A 20,436-nucleotide genomic window follows, 5' to 3' on the forward strand; every position below is an offset into this window, starting at 1 on the left:
AGCCCAATGTAAAATTTGTTCATGATTTATACAATCTGATTTCCCATCAAAGTTTTTTTGTTGGCAGAGGGCTTTACTTTGTGCGTGTGTTTTTTTTCTATTTTATGGGCTGAATGTGCTTCAGATGTAATCGGTGCCAGCAAAGGGGAATTTGTTTGATCATCCTCTTGCCATAGACTTTTTTTGCAGCTAGAGGCCAGGTTAAAAGATAAATGGAAACTCATGGCTTAAAAAATGAAAACGCTTTGGGTTTTTGCAACGCGTTAATTTACAGCAGGTGGCTTGACAAGATTTAAAACATTCTGTGTGCAGATGCTGCACAAAATTCATTTGATGTACGGCCAATCTATAAACCACTGTTGCCACGGACCTCAAATATATTGCAGCACTGCCTTTTTTCTGTATTTACATTCTGTGATTCTCCCACTGTGGTTGCATTGTCAGGGGAAAAATGAGTGAATAGTACATTTGACACTTTCTGCAGACAACGTCTTGAGCATCTGTGATTAAAAATTCAGGTGGCTTCCATGGACATGTGAATCTAGAATGGACAATGGATGTAATTGTACAGGACTTTTGTCAGTCCACTGCTGGATGAAGCCATGCGGTCGTGGGAGTTAGTTCATAATACGTAACGTTGGTCAGTGTTTGTTGGTGAAGTTGGGGAGTAGAGATGTACCAACATAGTACAACAGTAGTATCTGCTGAACTATCTGCTGCTGCCCACAACAACCATGGATGAGTGACTACCATAATTAAAAACAGGTGTTGTAGGCTGTTGCGGGACAGTGATATAGGACAATAAATGCATTTCTATAGCGCTTAAATACTGGGCTCTCTCAAGGGTGGAGTGGCCCATTCTATACATTTTCCTAATCCGTTATTTCTGGGTAAAGCTCATGATGCTATTCATCTTAGTTTTATATTCTAAAGTTATTTTAAAAAATCACTATGAAAAAATTCAAACCATTGAAACCAGAGAAAGTAGCAAGCCAATTCTGGAGAGCACATTTTCAAGTAACAGGACACAAAGATCCAGAGTTAAGGACAACGATAACGGAAAAAACAACAGTCCCATGCATAACTCACACTGTCTACATAGAGACAGAAGCCCATGACTATAAAATCAAGGAAAAGCCAGATGATGATGATACGATGACGACCACGTTGAGATTGACGACAGTGATGATTATGGTCCACAGGTGCATGACTTGCAGCGGAAGTGGCCAGTGCTCCTGCCACACCTGCGTAGGGAAGGGCCAGCTCAAGTTCTTCATCTCGCTCACTGTCAAGTGGTAAGACCGCTAAACTCAACTCAACCTCTCATGTGTAACCCTCGGGCAGTTTCAAGGACTGGCCGAGAAACCGTTGGAACTAAATTAACAACATTGCATTCCTAGGCCTTGGCAGTGAAGGAGCGTGCAGAGAAGGCAGTGAGACCTCTTGCCAAGTAGTCGATGCAGTATGTTTAGTGTTTTTAACCACAATCGGACATCGGCCTGAGCGGGTCACTTCGTTGAAGCCAGATGATGCTGCTGTTTAAGTGATGGAACGATTAATCAATTGATGTCGATTCTTAAGCTCATAATACGTGCGTCAAATCGTGCAAGAATCCACTTTTTTTAGATGTGTGTATGTTGTGTGTAATAGGTTGATGTTGACGCTATAGCCAGTTGTAGGTGCTACCATTTACCGGAACATCAAATATGATTGTTCTTGAATCAGACCGTGACCCTGCATCGGAATAACTCGTTAAATAGCTAAGGAGGTGAGTCCTTAACCCCCTACAGCTTTGTATAAATGTCAATCTGATTATCATTTGAGCACCACTATTGCTGCTGGCGGGTAAACTTATTTTGTAAACCAAATAATGAAGTGTTCTACTTGCAGAAGTTAAATTCCAGGAAGGTAAAGCAGCATCTGCTTGACCTGTCGATTGGTGCCAGATGCCTGCTCAGCTTAGGTCAAGCAGAAAATAATAGTGAAGTGGTTTTGTCTCGGCATTGGCACCGCATATTTCCGCTCGACAACCAATTATTTTTGTTTGCACTCCAACGCTGCTGATTTATTGTTACCTACCATTAATTTAATTGCAAAGGAATGTTTTCAGTGGAGGGAAAAAAAACAATTCAATACCTGTAATTATTTAAATGTAAACATTATACATTGCATTTTTGTTCGTATGAAAATACAAGGACTGCTCTTGTGTTTTTTTTTTAAGTTTCTATTCTTTTAAATATATATTGCTAAGGAACACAAACCTGCTTTTGTGTAGTTTGTTTAGATTGGCTTTGGAGTTCAGTCATTTTCTGCGATGAATGGATTTGTGTTTTAATATCACCCCACTTCTCCCCTCCTGTTTGGCGTGAACAGGAAAAATGAGCTTTATGAATACGTGGCCGATGAGCAGACTGGGTTTCCAACAAAACTCTTCAAGGAAGCCAATGGGCAGCAACTCTTTGTGGACGAACAGCCGTTGGTGAGAGTCACTCCGCTCTGTTGCCACGTTTCCACAGCCACTGGGAACCAAGCTGTTAGCAGCCCAGTTCTGTGTCAGAGGAGCAGCACCAAGGCCCATGTCGCATTCTCCAGATTCCCTGAGCCACTAGGCTCCGCAAAAAGTGGTGTAGCACGGTTGGCATTGACTGTGGTGCAAGGATTGAAATGCCCACCATCTCAAATTCTTTTCTCCTTTTCTTAGCCCGTGTTTTACACCTCTCCTGCCCGTGCGACTCAAAGCAGTTAACTGCATGTGCGCTGAATAGCTACACCACTGTCTGTGGTGTAGCCCCATACCTTCCTCCCGTTTTCCCAACCCTCATTGGTGGGAAGTGCGTGTGGGGTCAGGAAGTGATAATTATTTTTACTTACCTAGAAAGTCCCCAATCGGTCTCAAGACGATTTTTTCAGAAGGGTCATCCTTTGGGATGTTTGGTGAATACCATTGATGCGTGATTGGTATGCGTGACTAAATCAGAGTGCTCGGAGAAAGTAAATGCGTACTAGCGGGTAACACTCATCATCACTGCTATCTTTTGGCCACCTCGCAGTCCTACACAAACCAGGCTCAACCATGCTTAGTTTTCAAAGTTCAAACAGAATTGGGCACATCTAGGGTGACTTGGTCAGATAGGTGATTTGATTGTAGACATTGAGTTGGTTTAGACTACTTCGAGAAGACAAGTTTGTCTAGGGAGCTGGTTATGAGACCCAAGCTAGCACAATTCCCAGTAGTCCTAGAAATAAATATAAATACAAATGCAGCGCATGTCACACCGTTTGCACCTTCACGGCCTGTTAATGGACAGACATAGATGCACCACAGCAAGACCTAGGCCCTGGCATTTCATAAAGCACTGCTGTATAACTACTGAGTGTCTCTTTATTCCTTGGTCATTACTCTCTAACCCTGTAACGCAGTCCATTCACCACTCTCGGCAGGGTTTTCCACCCATCGCTCAGAGCAGATGCACAAAGTTTCTTGTCACAAAGCACTATTTACATTTTGCCACATCAGTAGGCGTTCCCGACTGTCAACTGTGAGCACTTCCCATTTTCAGGCGTGAGAAATGATGCGTCTGTTTCAAGCTTTGAGTGTGTAGCTTGTGTCCCACGTATTAAATACCCTTATCTTCATGACTGCACAGGTGCGGATTGAAATGCCCTCGGAAATGAGAGCCAATCGAGGAATCGCAGCATAAACGCTGGATATCAAAACACGCGTAACCGTATATGTTGTTTTCACGAGCACACAATGTAATGTGGGCACGTTTGTGTTTTTTCGACAGCTGTGGCCCTTGATAGGATTCCCAGACCCTGGGATAACGCAGGCCTCGCAGAATGCCATTGCCGAGATGCAGACCAAGTTCCGCACCTGCCGCATCATCCGCCAGGTACCGCACTCCCCAACGACTGCGCTCGGGATTCCAGTTCTGTCGGGGGGGGGTGGGTGTTCAGAGTTGGTGGGGCTGGAGGTGGATGTGCAGCTTTGTCACACGACACGAAGGCCGTCACTCGGCTGAGCCCGAGTGACGATTCTCAGCCCATTGCTAGATGAGGGTTGATATTCTTAGGTTTTTTCGGTAAAGTCACGTAGATAAAAAATACAAATTTATATTTTTATTTTACTTTTTATTAATTTTAAATTCACGTATTAATTTTAAAGTCACGTAGATAAAAAAATTTAATTAATATTTTTATTTTACTTTTTATTAATTTAAATTTTTTACGTACGTGACTTTACCGAAAAAACTTAAGAATATGAATCCTTGCAGTCACGAAAGCTTCAAATATAGATGAGGGTCGCCTTACCGCTGACATGTCGGTCCTGGGGGGTTAATTATGCTCTTCATGACGTTGAAGAAGACAATTGATGGATCCGTTTGTGTTCATTTTGCCTGCAAACAAATCGCCCGGAATACACCCATCAGATCTTGGCAGCTAAGCAAGGGTTGAGCATCGGCTGGATGGGCGACCGCCATGCATATATATATAAAAAAACAGAAACAGTACGTATGATATTGCCACTTATATGTGCACATTTATAGGTTTTTTTTTCCTGTGACAGAGGAAAGCAACAAGTTATAGATTACCACCACAACCCGAGGAAAAAGTCATTGACAAAGACCACTCGTGTTGACCTGCTGAAAAAAATATACTGGACAATGTTATTTTTACGTTTACAAAATCTGCTGCACCTAAATTTTTTAACTCCCTAACGTTGCAAGACAGCTGCGTCGGGTTAATGGATTAAAAATAGCTGCCTGCGTTACGCGCAGGAACCACGTGTGACTTCTCGGCCATCGCTCACCAGAGGAGACCCACAGAACCACAGGAACTTTACAGCTGTGAGCAATCGGCCGCTGGTGGTTGCATGCGGGGGGGGGGGGGGGGGGGGGGAGCGATGGCCAATGCATGTAATTCGATTCAGTTTTGCGCCCGTAGCACTGAGTTGTTGTTTTTTTTGGAATCTGCGCATTTCAAAAATCAGCAGCAAGAAAAAGCCTCGGAGAAAACGCTGGCGCGGCCAATTTAAGCCTCCGAGACCCCGCATGCCGTAGCGATTTCTCTTTACCATGGGCACAGTGGGACCAGTCGGCAGAGCTCACAGATTCCAATGAATGCTTGGCCACAGTAAGGCTATTTGGCAAATGTCTACAGTGCAGCAGTTTTGCATGAGTGGAAGTTATTTTTGTTTACCATGGGGGCCGCGGGTTGGGAATCTGGCCAGGTGTGGCTTACAACCAAGAAGGGCTTGAGTTAAAATATTAGTCGTGGTTCCACTCGACCCATCCGTCCTTCAGGTTGGACTAAATATGTGCCACTTTTGTGGGAAGCCTGTAGTGGTTGTCGAGAACAATTTCCTTCAATCATTACCAAGCGGTTTAATTGTATACATCGTGACAGCAATGGCTCAATGCTCCAGCATGGTCGAAGGAGATGGCGATGGCTTGTGGAGGTCTTTCTGGTTGAAAATTATGGCACTGAGATTTTACCTTTTTAGAGGACTGGTTTGCTCCTGTATACTGAATTTTCACCATGCCTGTGAATGCCTGTGTCTGTTAAGGCTATACCACCATCGTGTTTTTGCATTGTTTCTTGTTGTAACGTTCTTACCCCGTGCCCCTACTGAACATCTGTGAAAAGAGCTTTATAGCTCATCGGATTCCTCCTACAGTATAAATACATTTTCTGATTCTGATTGTCTTTGTTCTGGCAGCGACACAGGGTGGACCTCATCCCACTGACGAAGGTCGTGTACGACTGGAAGGGGGTCAGCTACGACTACTTTGTGTATGGCACTGAGAAGAAGGTGTACGCACCAAACTACCCTGCCAAGTGCTGCTGTTGTGCCATCCTTTAATTCACACGGTAGCCAAGTGGCCATTGCGTATAGTTTGTTATCCTTCGTTTAACACGTTCACTTTCGTGACCAATATGCATGATAGAGATTGTTTTGGGTTAGATCGCGTAAATGTATAAATGGGTCGTTAAAACCCGCCACCACCCGACACAGCCAACTAGTAAGGGTTGTCACGTAAACAGAACGTGGCCAATTCGTCACTAGTACAGCACACCGGTGTGTTGGAGAGCCAATTGTAAATGTTGTGGCTTGGCCACGTTCTGTTTACGTGACAACCCTTACTAGTTGGCTGTGTCGGGTGGTGGTGGGTTTTAACGACACATTTATATATTTACACGACCTAACCCAAACGCAAACCTCTATTTTGTTGTCCTTCCCCCGTGCACCTTCTGAATCATAATCACTTGGAGAGGGATGGGAAGTCGTTACGTGTATACTGAATATAAAGGAACTGGTGGAAAGGTGGTAAATGCGCCATTATATATGTGAAAAATATCCACCTTTACTAGCATCGATTTACAATAATATAGAGCAAGTAAATACAAACTTACTGGAATGTCTTGCATATCTAATATAAATTTCACATAGTATCACTAACTACACTGCCCTCTAAATTGTGTTTATGTTTGGTAAAAGTTTCCTGATCACATTTTATTCTGTTAACCTACTTAGACTGGTTGTGAAGGAAGTCGTCGATCACATGTTAATGTGAACTTCCAAAGGAGTTACTCTAAAATTCCAGGGGCAGGGCTTGAGCTGTCTTGTTCTGCAAAAAGTTCACCACTGAATTTAACAAATCCTCCCATGAGCTGGATGATCCACTTCTAAAACTGTATAACTGACCTCTTAATAGAGTTTTTTTTTTGGGTTAGATCGCGTAAATATAAATGTGTTGTTAAACCCGCCACCACCCGACACAACCAACTCGTACGGTTTGTTACATAAACAAAACATGCCGATTAGTTACTCGTTCAGCACACCGGTATTTTGTAGATTAAACCCACAACATTTACAATTCCAGTACGACGTTTGGCCGGTAATTGCAACTAGCATTATCAGGTGACAGCCATAATTGTGGACAAATCCTGTTTCGGTCTTAAGTAGGAGGGGATAAATGTGATGTTAACACTTGGTGACGAAGAATCACAGCCTCTCAGCAGCAGTAGCTGGTGCTGCCAGGCAGCTTGGACTTCTAGTGTATGCGGGTTTAGCTTTGCATCCTCTCATCGATTGGATGCGCTTCTGCGGCCGTCTGGAACACTTCCTTCCAATATTAGGAAACCACTGGAGCTCTGCACTGTAAATATAAATTGAAAACTAATTTCTTCAGAACTGCTTTCTGTGTTTAGTTCGTTGTCCTTCCCCCCCGCACCTCCGATTAGCACGGTTGGCTACATATGGTGCAAAAGAAGTTCAACATACATACATAAAATAGATTCTCATGCTCACTATACGTGTATGGAATCGTGCTTTTCGGTCGACTTGTCAATCGTTATGCTCCGTGATCGATCACAACCACTAGAGGTGCTACAATGCACTGTAACGTAAACATAATATATTATGAATTCATCATACCAAAAGGATGGGAGGGGAATGATACTTTACACCCATTGTACATTAATGTTAACTTACGAATGATGACCGAATACAGTTATCTCGTAAGCATATAAAGATTAATTATCATCACTCATCGTGTGTAATTCACAACAGGTTCTGCACCCAAGGCAGATGCATCTGAAGTTGTGAAGTTGATTTTGTAGAAATACATGACAAATGTCAACATTTTTCACCACATTTCCACGCCATCTAAACCGGTGTCTCAGGAGATATGCCCCCTTGCATTTTGTTGCCAGAGGTGGTCTTGCGCAATTATTCTGCCACTTGCGGAGGGACCCATCACCCCACTGTGTGTTCAGTGTATGCTGCTGAATTCTCTGTTGGTTGCTCTCAATGTTGACGCTGTGGGGTGCACTTGCCAACGCCAAAGTACAACTGGCAAGTGGCAGCCAGTTCAACCTGTTGTGTCGTGTTCTCTGATAGTAAAGTTTTTCAGGCCACGCGTTTTCACGCAAGCGCTCATTTCTTTTTTTAGTATGGTACAGACTGGAGGGTATTGGCAGTGTGAGCAATGGCCCTCATCACGGCCAGCCTTGCATCGCGAGGCACGCGTCTGTTTTAACCTCTCTGGTTTGTAAAAACGCTTTCAATTTCGCAAGGTCGTCTTTGACCTCACAACCCACAGTCGCGTCCTGTAAGAGGGACGCGGTCATATTCAGCCACCCCATGGAATGAAAATATTTGTTATACCTGACCATAAATTTCATACATATGTTTTATACTACGGAGGTTTTCACGGTTGTGCTGTGTTGCCGCCGGATGTGTATTCGGGTTGTACCTTGTGTTTTTAAGCGTGTCCGACATTTCGCTCCATGTGCAAGGGAGCTTATTCCAGAATTCGGTTCCAGCAGATGGAGTAAAACATTGGACATTTGGCCATGAAACACAGAGTACAAACCAAAAACACTTTGGACAGCTATTGACCATCATAATCTGAATTGTTAACCCAGGAAAGCCTCACTACAAGGTTCATTCGGGTCTTGGATTTATTTGTTCGACCAATTACTCATATATGTTTTAAATGAATGGAAGACTTAGATGCACCTTGTGCAGATCTTAGAATATACTCAAACTCTGCAAGTTAACATCGGAAGAGTCAGTTGTGTATTCTAATAATGCCAATGATTTGCCCAGCAAGGTGTCCTTGAGTCTGAAAACTTTTTTTTCAGGAGGGGCCTGCACTGGGATGTTTGTCATTGCCATTTATAAGCGTTTTTTTAATAAGTGTGGAAGGAATCCTGAGGATTCTGCAACACTCAAGAGATGTGCGCAATTATCCATTGGTGTATCGCTGTCTTCCGTCCACCTTGCAGCCTCGAATGATCAGAAAATAGAGTTTGCACATGGAGTCAACAATTGAAGGCCAGATATGCCATTTATGCCTTTTTTGTTACCTGAAACGTGTGATAGCTTTTTTAGCGTCACCCACGAAGCCATTGCTATTGTGTAACACGTGTAATCTCAACACGGTATTAATCTGTTTAACACGTAGGTTTCGCGACCAATGTTATTCATAATCAACGTTTTTGGGTTTAGATTGCGTTATTTATAAATGTGTCGTAACCCTCCACCACCCGACACGGCCAATCAGTAAAAAAGTGTCACGTTGACAAAAGACAAATAGTTCACTGCTTTAGCCCACCGGTGTGTAAATGTTGTGGCTTCAACACACCGGTGGGCTAAAGCAGTGAACTATTTGTCTTTTGTCAACGTGACACTTTTTTACTGATTGGCCGTGTCGGGTGGTGGAGGGTTACGACACATTTATAAATAACGCGATCTAAACCCAAAAACGTTGATTATGAACGGTGTTAAACTGTATACAAACAAATCTCTGTGTGTTATGACTTGACATGTGATGATCTGATATTTGTCACACAGGTGTTAACGTGCCTAAGGATTTTAAGTGCATAGTGATCAGTTAATTCGTCTCAGCTATGAGATATACAAGTTTTGAAATAATACAGTACAACGGCAAATATCCGCCCGGAACAATTGCAACATTTCTGCTCTGTGTAACTGACATGTTATCGATGTTCACCAAGAATGTGATCTTAATATGCAGTAAAGCAATTTCCCCACGGTTAAAGCTGTTTGTTTCGTGAGTTTGTCAAGTAACCCATTTGTGCATGGTATAACTGTAACATTCTGTACACGGTCACATATCCGTCTATACCTCAGTCCACAGCGAGACTGATATGCGACGCATTGGCGTAGCAATAAGAGATATTGTACATACGTGTACAGTTAGGCCACTTAACTGCTGTTGGAGTACAGTTTCTCAGAAGATCAAGGCGACATGCGTGCAGTTAGAGTTCATGCAGTGTTGTATCATGCCTGGGATCGTTTTCATCGTCAGGAGCCAATGCGCTGTAATATCGTTTTATTGGGACTCAGATGACGTTCATCAAATACAATTTACGCTAGTGGAACTGAGATCCATATGTTTTTAATCTTCAAGACTCCACTTCTAAATTCAGCTCCATTTCACTTTATCTTGGTATATTAAAATTACAGTTCATTGTAATACTAGCTTGACTGTTGGCAATAATGCAATTTAGGTTTGAAGTTTAAACACAATGAATGTATTACCTGTGCATACTATTAAAGGATTATTAATTCAGGTTTTCTCTGCACCTCCGATTAGCATGGTTGGCTACGTACGGCGCGAAAGAAGTTCAACGTACATTTATGTGGTAGATGTGTTCCAAAAAATGGCGCACAAAACGAAAGCGCATGAAGACCGCTGCCTGCCGAGTAGCGCGTCCAATAACGCCCCAAGTCCAGCCGCATAGCGGTGAATTCAACCCGCATAGAGCAAAGTGTGAGTAGAAATATGTTTGGCGTATATACATATTCGCACAAACCGAACCCGTATAAAGTGAGGGAAACCTGTAGTTTGTTTTACTTGCCCATTATTTTGTGTTAAAATAACGTTGGTAAAATGGTATAAGCCAAGATTTTAAGTTTGAATGTTTATGGAACGTACATTATTTTATAAACTTGGATGTGGCTATTTATACATCTGTAGTCACGTAAATGGAGTCACTACGGTTTTTTAGTGCCAGCTAATATCACAAGAGTGTACGGCTTGAGCCTATCTCTGGCACCAGAGTGGGTATGGCATGGAAGCGGGCCCTAAGGGGCATGGTTCTGGTGAGGTCTGAGAGAAGGCAAGTAAGGACGTGACAGTCTGGGTGAACCCGAGTGGGCGCGTAACCGGGACAGGGCAGCGAGAGGGCCCAAAAGGGGGCTCAAGGGACACGTGATGCTTAGTCCAGAACCGTGCCTTCTTTTAGCCCCGCCCCCCCTCCCGATACGTTCCATTCATTGGCTACCACATTCTGATAATCTCCCCCCCCCCTCATCTTGTATTTAAGGGCTTGCATCTTGAGTCCCTGCCTCACTTGATGCAGCAAATCTGGCTGTGATGGTCCCACCTGAGACTTGTGTTGCCTCCGAAACGTCGTGATTTTTATTTCATTTTTTATAAATTTTAATTTCATTTTTTACCTACGTGACTTTACCGAAAGAACTAAGAGTATGAATCCTTGCAGTCACGAAAGCTTCAAATCTAGAACCTTCTGGCCGAAGGCGGAGTGATGCCACGCTCGGGAGCATAAAAGGGAAGTCCCGAGAGCGATCGCGGCTGTCTGTTGGAATGGAACCCGTCGGTGGCTACGTCTCTTCGATCTTCGGTCTTTGGTCTTTACACTCGGCATCGTGGGTCAGGCAGTGTGTTACTGACCGACCCGGTTATCTATTTACCCCGTTGTGGTTTAGTTAACCGAGTGGTACGTTTATGCAGTCACTCTGTTGGGGCGTTTTAATAAACGTGTGGCCTTTAAGTTCTAATGTGTTTCTCCGTGAAATACACTACACATCAATAAGTGCCGAATAAATACAAGGGACCATTTGCCTTTTCATCTTAGAATCTTATGAACATAGACTTGTATTTGGTAAAGCACTTTGACGTAGATGTTTCTGCATTTCAAGCGCAGCAATGTTCAATAAGCTCGTGATTCTGCAGAGCTTACAATTCCACGCAGGAGCGATCTAGATCGTCACATATAGCAACACAATTCACCAGGCACCTTCATAATTAAATCAAATTTTCCGCCAAAAATTGTGATTTTTGATTAAATACATTTTTGGGTTAAATAGCATAAGTAAAATGTGTGTTATATAAAGTCTGCGTGTTAAAGTTAAGCTCGATTGATATATATATTTTTAAATCTTGGAGATTAACATTAAGATATATGTTTTACGATGTAAAACGTGTTGAAAACTACATCGTCCAAGATCCTGGAGTGCTTGGATATACTTAATTCATAAAATACATTATATAAAAAAATATCTCATGCAATGTTTTATGAGTGCTCAATCTCAGCTCACGTATAACTTGGTCTCGTTATTGTGCGAATGCCTCGCATTACCGAAGGCGCACAATGATGTTTAGTGACCGCAGGAGTTACTTTCCTCCATCGGAACCAGGAGCCACATTTTGTCGAGTCCAGGCAAACAAAAGGCAGCGGATAGCTTCGACTGAGCGACCAAATTGTTTGTGGCCAGTCACCAAAGCTCTAAAACTGTCAGGGGTTGATTTCTGTTCTTGTTAAAATTTAACCTTTTGTATAGTTGAATAAATTGTGTCATAAAACATAATTTTAGTATTGGTTTTATGCCTTCAATTTTTGTGCTCTTTCTCACAGAGCCTTGCATTCGTTATGGCTTCAATTTGATATTTCAAATATGTTTATGTTTTTTTATTATAGATTAACCTACTGCATTTACATAATGTGATTTGGAGATGTAATCGGGACTAACAAAGTACTTTATGTACGCATTTTGAACTTCGTTTGCACCGTACGTAGCCAACCGTGATATTCGGAGGTGCGGGGGACTGACAACAAACAACGCAAAAAGCAGTTCTAAATAAATGACTTTTAAATCTATATTTAAAAGTGCATGGCTCCAGTGCCTTCCTAACATCGGAAGGAAGAGCGTTCTGGAATGCCACCGAAGCGCGCATCTGAAAGCGCGTGATGCGGTGACCGTCTTTGTTCGATGGCTTGCCAAACAATTGACCTTTGGTGCGATATTGTTGACCGACTGATTGTTGGAAAATACCTTGAAAGTCGAGTTGTCGATTACTAACAATGCTTGATCTGGAATCAGGAAGGAAGTGATATTCGGTGGACTTGAATGCAGTGCCCATGATGGACTCTTTATCTTGGTCTTATAATAAGTGCACGGTCAATATGAGTACCTGTGGGTTGCTGCTGCTGTGTGTGATGTTTAGCAATGGACTTGCTATCCCTGAGGTCATCAGCTCTCACCACGTGGCAGTTGATATAATGGGCATGGTTCCTAAATCGCCCACCGCTGTCCACCCAGCAGTACAAATGGGTCCACCACAGTTAGTCGTCAGGCCTGGTAAGGTGGTGTAAAGCAAGGCCGTAGCCATGGAGTCAACATTGGGGGAGACCAAATCTTCCAGGGGGTCTGGGGGTCCCCCACCTAGAAAAACATTTAAATTTGAAAACGAATTTCTTGCCTAAAATATAAAAAAATTCACTAACACATAGAATGGACTTTTAATGTATTTTTTTACAATAATGTCTAAAAGTGTACTGTATTACATTGCTCTGTTTTTTTCTTTTTTGTCTTTTCTTGTTTCATTGTATGTAATGGCAGAGATTAGGGATTAATAAAGTACAACCATAACCACAATCATATAAACATAAATCTATTTTATAGCAATATATTGGGGGGACATTTTGAGCATATTTGAATATTGGGGGGGGGGGGATGTGTGTGTCCCCCCCCCCAATATATATTATAATTATGGCCTTGGTGTAAAGTGTGGGGGCTTTCCACCTCTTCCAAGAGGCGTAGCCAGCGTGGAAGAGTAGGCCAAAACACCCTCGAGAAGGACGCTCGACCTCCCTGTAGTCGAGTCCCACCAGCATTGGTGCGATTGAGAAAATGTAGGGCTACGACTTTACATTTTTACTTTTAAATAATTAACATTTATTTGTAAGGTGACTTCCACTCATGTCTCAAGGCGCCGTTGCTCAATAAAAGCATCTACTTCTGTTTCACGTTGCAACACCAAATAAAATAATGTTTGTCTACCACCATATTGGCCAACGATACAAATATGAACTGTCAGTACTTTGGAAAAAACAAGGAAACTGGTAAAGCTAAATATATTTGTTTAATATACCTGACATCTGATGAGGCCAAGAAGGTCAGAACCGCTCCAGAGTGTGTGTGTATTCAACTCATGAAATATTTCAAAGGACTTTACTGGAAAAGTATGCTCAAAACTGAAAAGTGTCAACCGAGTGGCTTAAACGAAGTTTATTGCAAAGGGAACCTGAAGAAAGAATTTGGTCTGTGCTTACAATAATGTTTTATCCCGTTTGTGTGAACAGAAAGATTATTTTGAATGATGGGGCATGGAAATTCTGCGTAAGATTGTACCATGTTCCCCAAGGTACAGAATGAATTTGTGCCGAGGTGTTTTGAAGACAACTAGGAAAACAGTTGACTTGCATAACCCCAAAAGTGCGTGCATTCACATTTTTAGTATAATCACATTTACAATGAGGTTTGCAAAAATCCGATCGCACAAACTTAATATTCGGTAAATGTCGTCATCGTCTCGGTCACAGATTGTCTAAATAAAAGAAAGCTTAACGGCAGTATGTATACCAATTATGGGTGACAATTTAATATCCCAATAACAGAACACTCTTGCTGTCCCCCGCATGAATTGTGTCTACTGTCTATTGTATATATTAATTGCAAAATGCTTTGGCAGCACCCTCCATGGGCAAAAGGCGTATTTTTTTGCGTCTCCCCTCCGGCAAGGGAAGCAGACACTGGATAAACATTTAACCACGCCAAAGTATGTGCTTGCACAGGCATGCCACATGCTCCCAGCACACTCTCAGCCTCAACAGAAAGCAAACTGTTCGAGGGGTTCATTTTATACGAGCCATGGTATGTTGCACCAGGCTACAAAATTGTAACTTACGAAAGTCACAAAAATATATATATTTTTTTCTACTTTTAATTCCCCCGTGATCATTTGTTCGCAGTTGTGGCGATGCATGCGGCGCTTAAATTTGGCAATTTCTGGCAGGCGCTTGAGCACGAACGGTTCCAAATTGTCACCCTTTGGATTGTGCAACACATACAATGATGATTTTAAATGTGGGTTTTTCTTTCCGTTGATGTGATTGTTTCTTGTTTCATTGATTCGTTGACTTGAAGCGATCATTACACATCAATAACTGTGAAAAGTAAGCAAAACTTTCATAATGAAACAACTAAGAAGACTTTTGATTTAAAGCTTTCGTGACTGCACGGATTCATATTCTCTGTTCTTTCGGTAAAGTCACATAGAAGGGAAATAGTAAAATAATAAAAATATAAAACAATAGAGTTCTCACGACGTTTCGACTGCAATCCACACCTGATGATGATTGCTTGTGTTGCAGTCGAAACGTCGTGAGAATTTGATTGTTTTATATTTTTATTATTTTATTATTTCCCTTCTACGTGACTTTACCGAAAGAACCAAGAATATAACGAAGACGACGTTGCGTACGCGTGGGTTACGTGGTCCTTTCCCACATGCGTCTGTCCTAGGAAATATTTTATCGGCCACGTCGAGAAATTCGTCATCGTGGAGGTTGGCCCCTGCACCACCAAGCTATCTGTGGGCCGCGATGAGACCATGGGGCTCGGATAGCGGCTCTGCCTGGAACTGGGAGTGCACGCCTCGGCCGGCAGAGTCAGCTCACCGAGTCGAGACCTTTTAGCGCTGGTTTGTATGTATGTGGGTGTAAAAAAAAAAAGACAGCAAAATATTGCAGAAAAAGCACCGTACACCAACACTGTGTGCAAAAAAAAAATCCCCAGTGGGATGCAAGTCAAACAACAAATACAAAAAATACATACATACAAAGACAAAGATCCTACGGGGGATCTTTGTATGTATTTTATTTGCTGTTTGACTTGCATCCCACTGGGATTTTTGCACACAGTGTTGGTGTACGGTGCTTTTTCTGCAATATTTTGCTGTCTTTTCTTGAATTTTCTGTTTGCACATAGTCACTATAAGATGTATTCTTGTTCATGTTTTTGTTTTTTGTTTGTTGCGGTTGCACACGATTAAAGAGCCGAATGGCTCACAGGGCTATGCCTAATAAATGAACTTGAACTTGATTTTGAACTTCATTTGTACCGAACGTAGCCAACCGTGCTAATCGGAGGTTTGTATCTCCCAAGTTTAAGGTAACCCTTTGTACAACTTAGCCGATTGTCAACGGATACCTCCTTAAAAGCAACACAACTCTATACTAAAGTTTCAATTGCATGAAAACAAAAATCTTAAGCCAGTGTTATTGACGAATGTGAGTTTTATTGTCATTGTGCTTGAATGAAGCAAGTTATTGTGCCTATTTTTGATGGATGAATGCAAAGACGGACAGAGCTAAGTTGGGAAGTATTAAGTTGCTCTGACCCGTTGCTATATGGCATGATTCTCAAGAGCTTTTAACAGCCTCGTAGTTAATACGTGTTAAAACACCTGCAGGTTTGTATTTTTTGTGCAGTCTACAAGTCAGAAAGTTTTAATTCCTGCGTGTACAAATGAGTTGAAAGGAAAAATAAACAGCCATTATTAATTAGTACGTTACATTATTTTTGAAACTGGTATGCCAGACCAGTTTGTGCCTAGGTACCTAATTTTTTGTGTGGATAAGGAGGTTATTGAAGTGCCTACAGAAGTAGTTCTTGTGACTTTTTTTCTACTGGGGGCCAATTTATATCTCTGAATGACAATTAAAGTTGTTTCTGATGACTCGTACAATTGTAATGCAATTCAGAGGAATATTTTTTTTCTTTTACAAAAAATATGATTGATTTCAGATGTGGGTTGGGTTACGTTTGGCAAATGTTTTCTTAGTTAAAGGATGCTATTGTCTTCAATAGATCGTGGCAATAATTGATTTAATCTTTTTGGGAACACAGTATAAATGGTCCTAAAATATGCATGCCTGATCGTTCAAAATAATCTAGTTGCTTAATAGAAAATTAACACAAGAGCAAATATTGTGTCATACGTCTCCCTTTTTTACGATTACTTACAAAAACACAAAGTTAACTGTTTAACGAGGACCTCTTTTGCATTCCTTTAACTAAATATTATTTCGTGCCAATGTACACATTACAGTACCGAGGCTGGATATTGAATCTGATATTGCACACGTAGAAATGTGCAAGTTCTTTCCATGCTGGCGCTAGTGAAATGATTTCTACAGCGAGTGAACATCACTTGTTTAATAATATAAAAATGTTGCACCGCAGTCAGATAATGTTTGTAAATCGTATGCAAATGCCTCATGATAATAACACATATCGTATGCTTTTGGCTGTGTTGGCTGCTCAATTGTGTCGGCCTATCGAACAGCAGAAGAGTAACAATGCAAATTCGCATTTTATTTCAGGATGTGTGCATGCAGTATATTTTTACATTGAACAATGCTGCATTATTTTCATGTCTAATTGCAAAGCGTGGTCACTCGCAGTGCTCTTCAGCCTCCATGGAGCTGAAAACCATGAGTATCGGCGCGTTAAACGCTTTGTGTGCGTGATAGTTTAATTCGTTTGGCTGGGTCAGGTGGTGGTGGTGGACCTTACAAAGTGTAATTTGGCCGGATCATTACTTTGTCTATCCCAAAACATCGACCATGAATTTATTGTACCCCTTATATCATTGGGCCATCAAGTGTAGTTCATGCCAATATATGACGAGCAAAGACACATGCCTGTTTTAAAAAAAGGAGTGGGAGTGTGTAATGATATTGGGATGATTGTTATTACTACTGCACAATGGTGGTATAGTACTTTTTTTAAATCGCGGGTGCGGAGTTGAAGCTTTTTCTTGTTTTGTTACTGTGCTGCTAAAGCACATGCTGAAGAATGGTTTACACAGGTGTAAATGTAACCCAATAACTTTTCAAATGCTTATTTTAGTGTAAGTCAAATAGGGATGAAGACATAAACAAATCCACGACAGTTTGTTTTGAAATATTACAATTTAGTATGGAAATATTTTTACAAGGGGAAAAACTCTGCTGATTAATGACATAGAGTAGAATTACAAGGACAAAGACTCGGGTTTTAGTAGGGGTGTAAACCATGCATCGATTCATCAGTCAATATCGATCCTTGAGCTATAGATACATGCATTGAATCATGTGTGCAAGCATTTACGTGTGTTTTTAAATCCTTTATATTAAGTTCGCTTGCTTGCTTGCTTGCGCGCTTACGACCGTGCACATCTTTCGGTCGTTTTTTAACCCACTTCCCGTGATCCAATCGAGCTGACATTTTGCACACAGACTCGTTGTGCGTGACAATTTATTTTCGTGAAAATTTTTTCCAAAATTTTCCACTTTTTAGGAAAAAAAATTTTCATATTTAATTTAAAATACAAATGTGATAAAAATGAAACTCTTACTCAAGAAAAACAGAAATGAATAATAAAATAAAACCGATGCCACGCATATAAAGGATTTATAGTGAAAAACTTACGGATTAATTTTTTATTATCTGTGTATATGTCGTTTGTATAATGGGTTACTGAGAGCCCATATCTAGCCACTAGAGGCCGCTACGTTAACCACGGCGTTCAATGACCCGACATTTAATGCCGTGGACCATTGGGGTCGGTTGGGCAGGGCCATGAGAAGCGGTTTACAGAACTGTTGCGACTTCCATGGCTTAGAATACCCGAGTTTTTACCTTCAGAGAAAAATACGGCGCTCATGCATGTCGGTGCGCGCAAAGCTTTTTTTTACTTTGACTGGTCCACAGTTCCATCACATTTGGGGAACCTCTGCCCTGCATAGAGTATATTGTGACAGTTCATTCGATATATATTGTATGTTGCAGTGTTTCTTCTCTACTTTTCACTTTCGTCGATAAGACGTCGTCATACTCGTAGTTCTTTCGGTAAAGTCACGTAGGTAAAAAATTAAATTAAAATTTATAAAAATAAAATAATAAAATCACGACGTTTCGGAGGCAACACAAGTCTCCGTCATCAGGTGGGACCGTCACAGCCAGATTTGCTGCATCAAGTGAGGCAGGGATTCAAGATGCAAGCTCTTAAATACAACCTGGGGGGGGGGAGGAGCTTATCAGAATGTGGTAGCCAATGAATGGAACGTATCGGGAGGGGGGTGGGCGGGGCTAAAGAGGGCACGAGGTGCTCGTGGGCGTCGTCGACGTGGACGTGTCGTCAGTGTGAGGGCCGCCACACCCGCTGACGAGGCAGTGTGTTCACTGTTTGTTGTCGAAGGCCCCACGCCAGGGGCCACACTAAAGGCCACCGAGGGCCGCCAGTGTGGGCCTTGCGATGAAGAACGCTGCATGTTGTGACGCTTCATTGAATTGCAAACGGAGGGGGGGGGGGAGGTTGTTAGTGCGGTAATGTTAGCGTACTTGACTGTGACTGATACCAGCAATCTCCTAAGCACTTTAGCGCCCATCAATCATCTATAATTTGCGCAACCCCCAGAAGCACGTTCGCTCCTTTGCGTATTTGATGCAATTGAAAATACACCCCATGTCGCTCTCTTATGCCGATGAGATGGCAAGCAAGTGTCTGAATTTTGATGGACATCTCTTTATTGGTCTCGGTGGAAACGCGGCCGAAGTTGCGTTAAGTCGAATGAGGGAATAGTGCGAACACGGCCATCGCACCCCGCCTCTGAGATGCAACAGAATGCACACTTGTGAGTGGATAAAAGGAAGAAAAAAAACCCCCCAAAAAAACACCACTATTTGGTAAGAGAGAAAAAAAAGATTTGTGGGAAACAAAATCAGACACATTTGGAATGTGGAAAGCACGTTCTTGGCGACTTGTGTAAAGTGTAGCACTTCAAAGCCCCAAGGCCTCAGGCTCGTTGTTGGACTTCATTATGAATAAATGCTCCTCGTGCTTTTGAGTTTAGGCATCCAAACACAAACTCTGACCCTCATTTGAATTGAGTGGAAACAATTACAGATTGGCCACTTCTTTAAATAGTTCAAGGCTTGGCTTAAACTTGGAGCTGGAAGCAAAATTAAAAGCTGTGCTTACTGGTTAGGCACGGAATTTAAGTGCTGATGATTTAAGAGAGAGCTAAAATTAGCATTGTGCCTGGGATTAGGATATGCCTGGTTAATGTGTATTTCTAAAAGATTGGCTTAGACATGAGGTTAGGCTTATACTTTTGACTTGACTGTAAACTAATAGACTTAATAGTATAGTGATAAATTAGGTTAAGCACTCAGGAGGGGTTTGACTAGTGCAAAACTTAAATCCTGTGTTAATCCACTACTACTTGAAGGTCCCCCACACCTTAGTGACCATACTTCACCACACTGGTCAGTGTAGGTTGGTAACAGTAATGGTGTTGGGTAGGACCTTACTGGACAAGTGTGCCACCAAACGAGTTTCATGAGAGGACCGGCCACCCTCAGAACGAGTCGTGATGTCACGAGCTGTTTCAAGAGCACACGGCAACGTGCTCTGTGTGTACTCAACAATCTTTCCGGCCGTTTAAGCACTTTAATAAACCACCAGTTCCTGAAGAACTGCATTGTGGGACATCTTGTCTTAATCTTCTTGGTTCTTTCAGTAAACTCACGTAGAAGGGAAATAATAAAGTAATACAAATAAAACAATAATATTATGTTTAATGTTTATTATTTTATTATTATTATTATATTATTATGTTTAATTTTTATTATTATATTATTTCCCTTCTACGTGACTTTACCGAAAGAACCAAGAAGATCAATCCCTGCAGTCACGAAAGCTTTAAATCGAAAAATCTTGTCTTAAGTCACCATCAATACATTGAGCAATTTGACTAAGTAAGAGGCAG

General features: G+C 41.8%; 1 protein-coding gene across 5 annotated transcripts in view; it reads left to right on the forward strand.

Moving 5' to 3' along the window:
• Window positions 1-9,044, forward strand: part of SSUH2 (ssu-2 homolog) — a 50,173-nt gene extending 41,129 nt beyond the window's left edge. For all 5 annotated transcript variants that reach the window (XM_061551881.1, XM_061551882.1, XM_061551885.1 and 2 more), the window contains 4 exons: window positions 1,203-1,295; window positions 2,374-2,479; window positions 3,789-3,893; window positions 5,720-9,044. In XM_061551881.1, the coding sequence (XP_061407865.1) occupies window positions 1,203-1,295; window positions 2,374-2,479; window positions 3,789-3,893; window positions 5,720-5,863 (448 nt within the window). In that variant the 3' untranslated portion in view covers window positions 5,864-9,044. The remainder of the gene's footprint in view (window positions 1-1,202; window positions 1,296-2,373; window positions 2,480-3,788; window positions 3,894-5,719) is intronic.
• Window positions 9,045-20,436: the final 11,392 nt, after the last annotated feature.

The sequence above is a fragment of the Lethenteron reissneri genome, chromosome 15, assembly GCF_015708825.2.
Source record: "Lethenteron reissneri isolate LAM-NWPU_2019-01 chromosome 15, ASM1570882v1, whole genome shotgun sequence".
NCBI lineage: Eukaryota > Metazoa > Chordata > Hyperoartia > Petromyzontiformes > Petromyzontidae > Lethenteron > Lethenteron reissneri.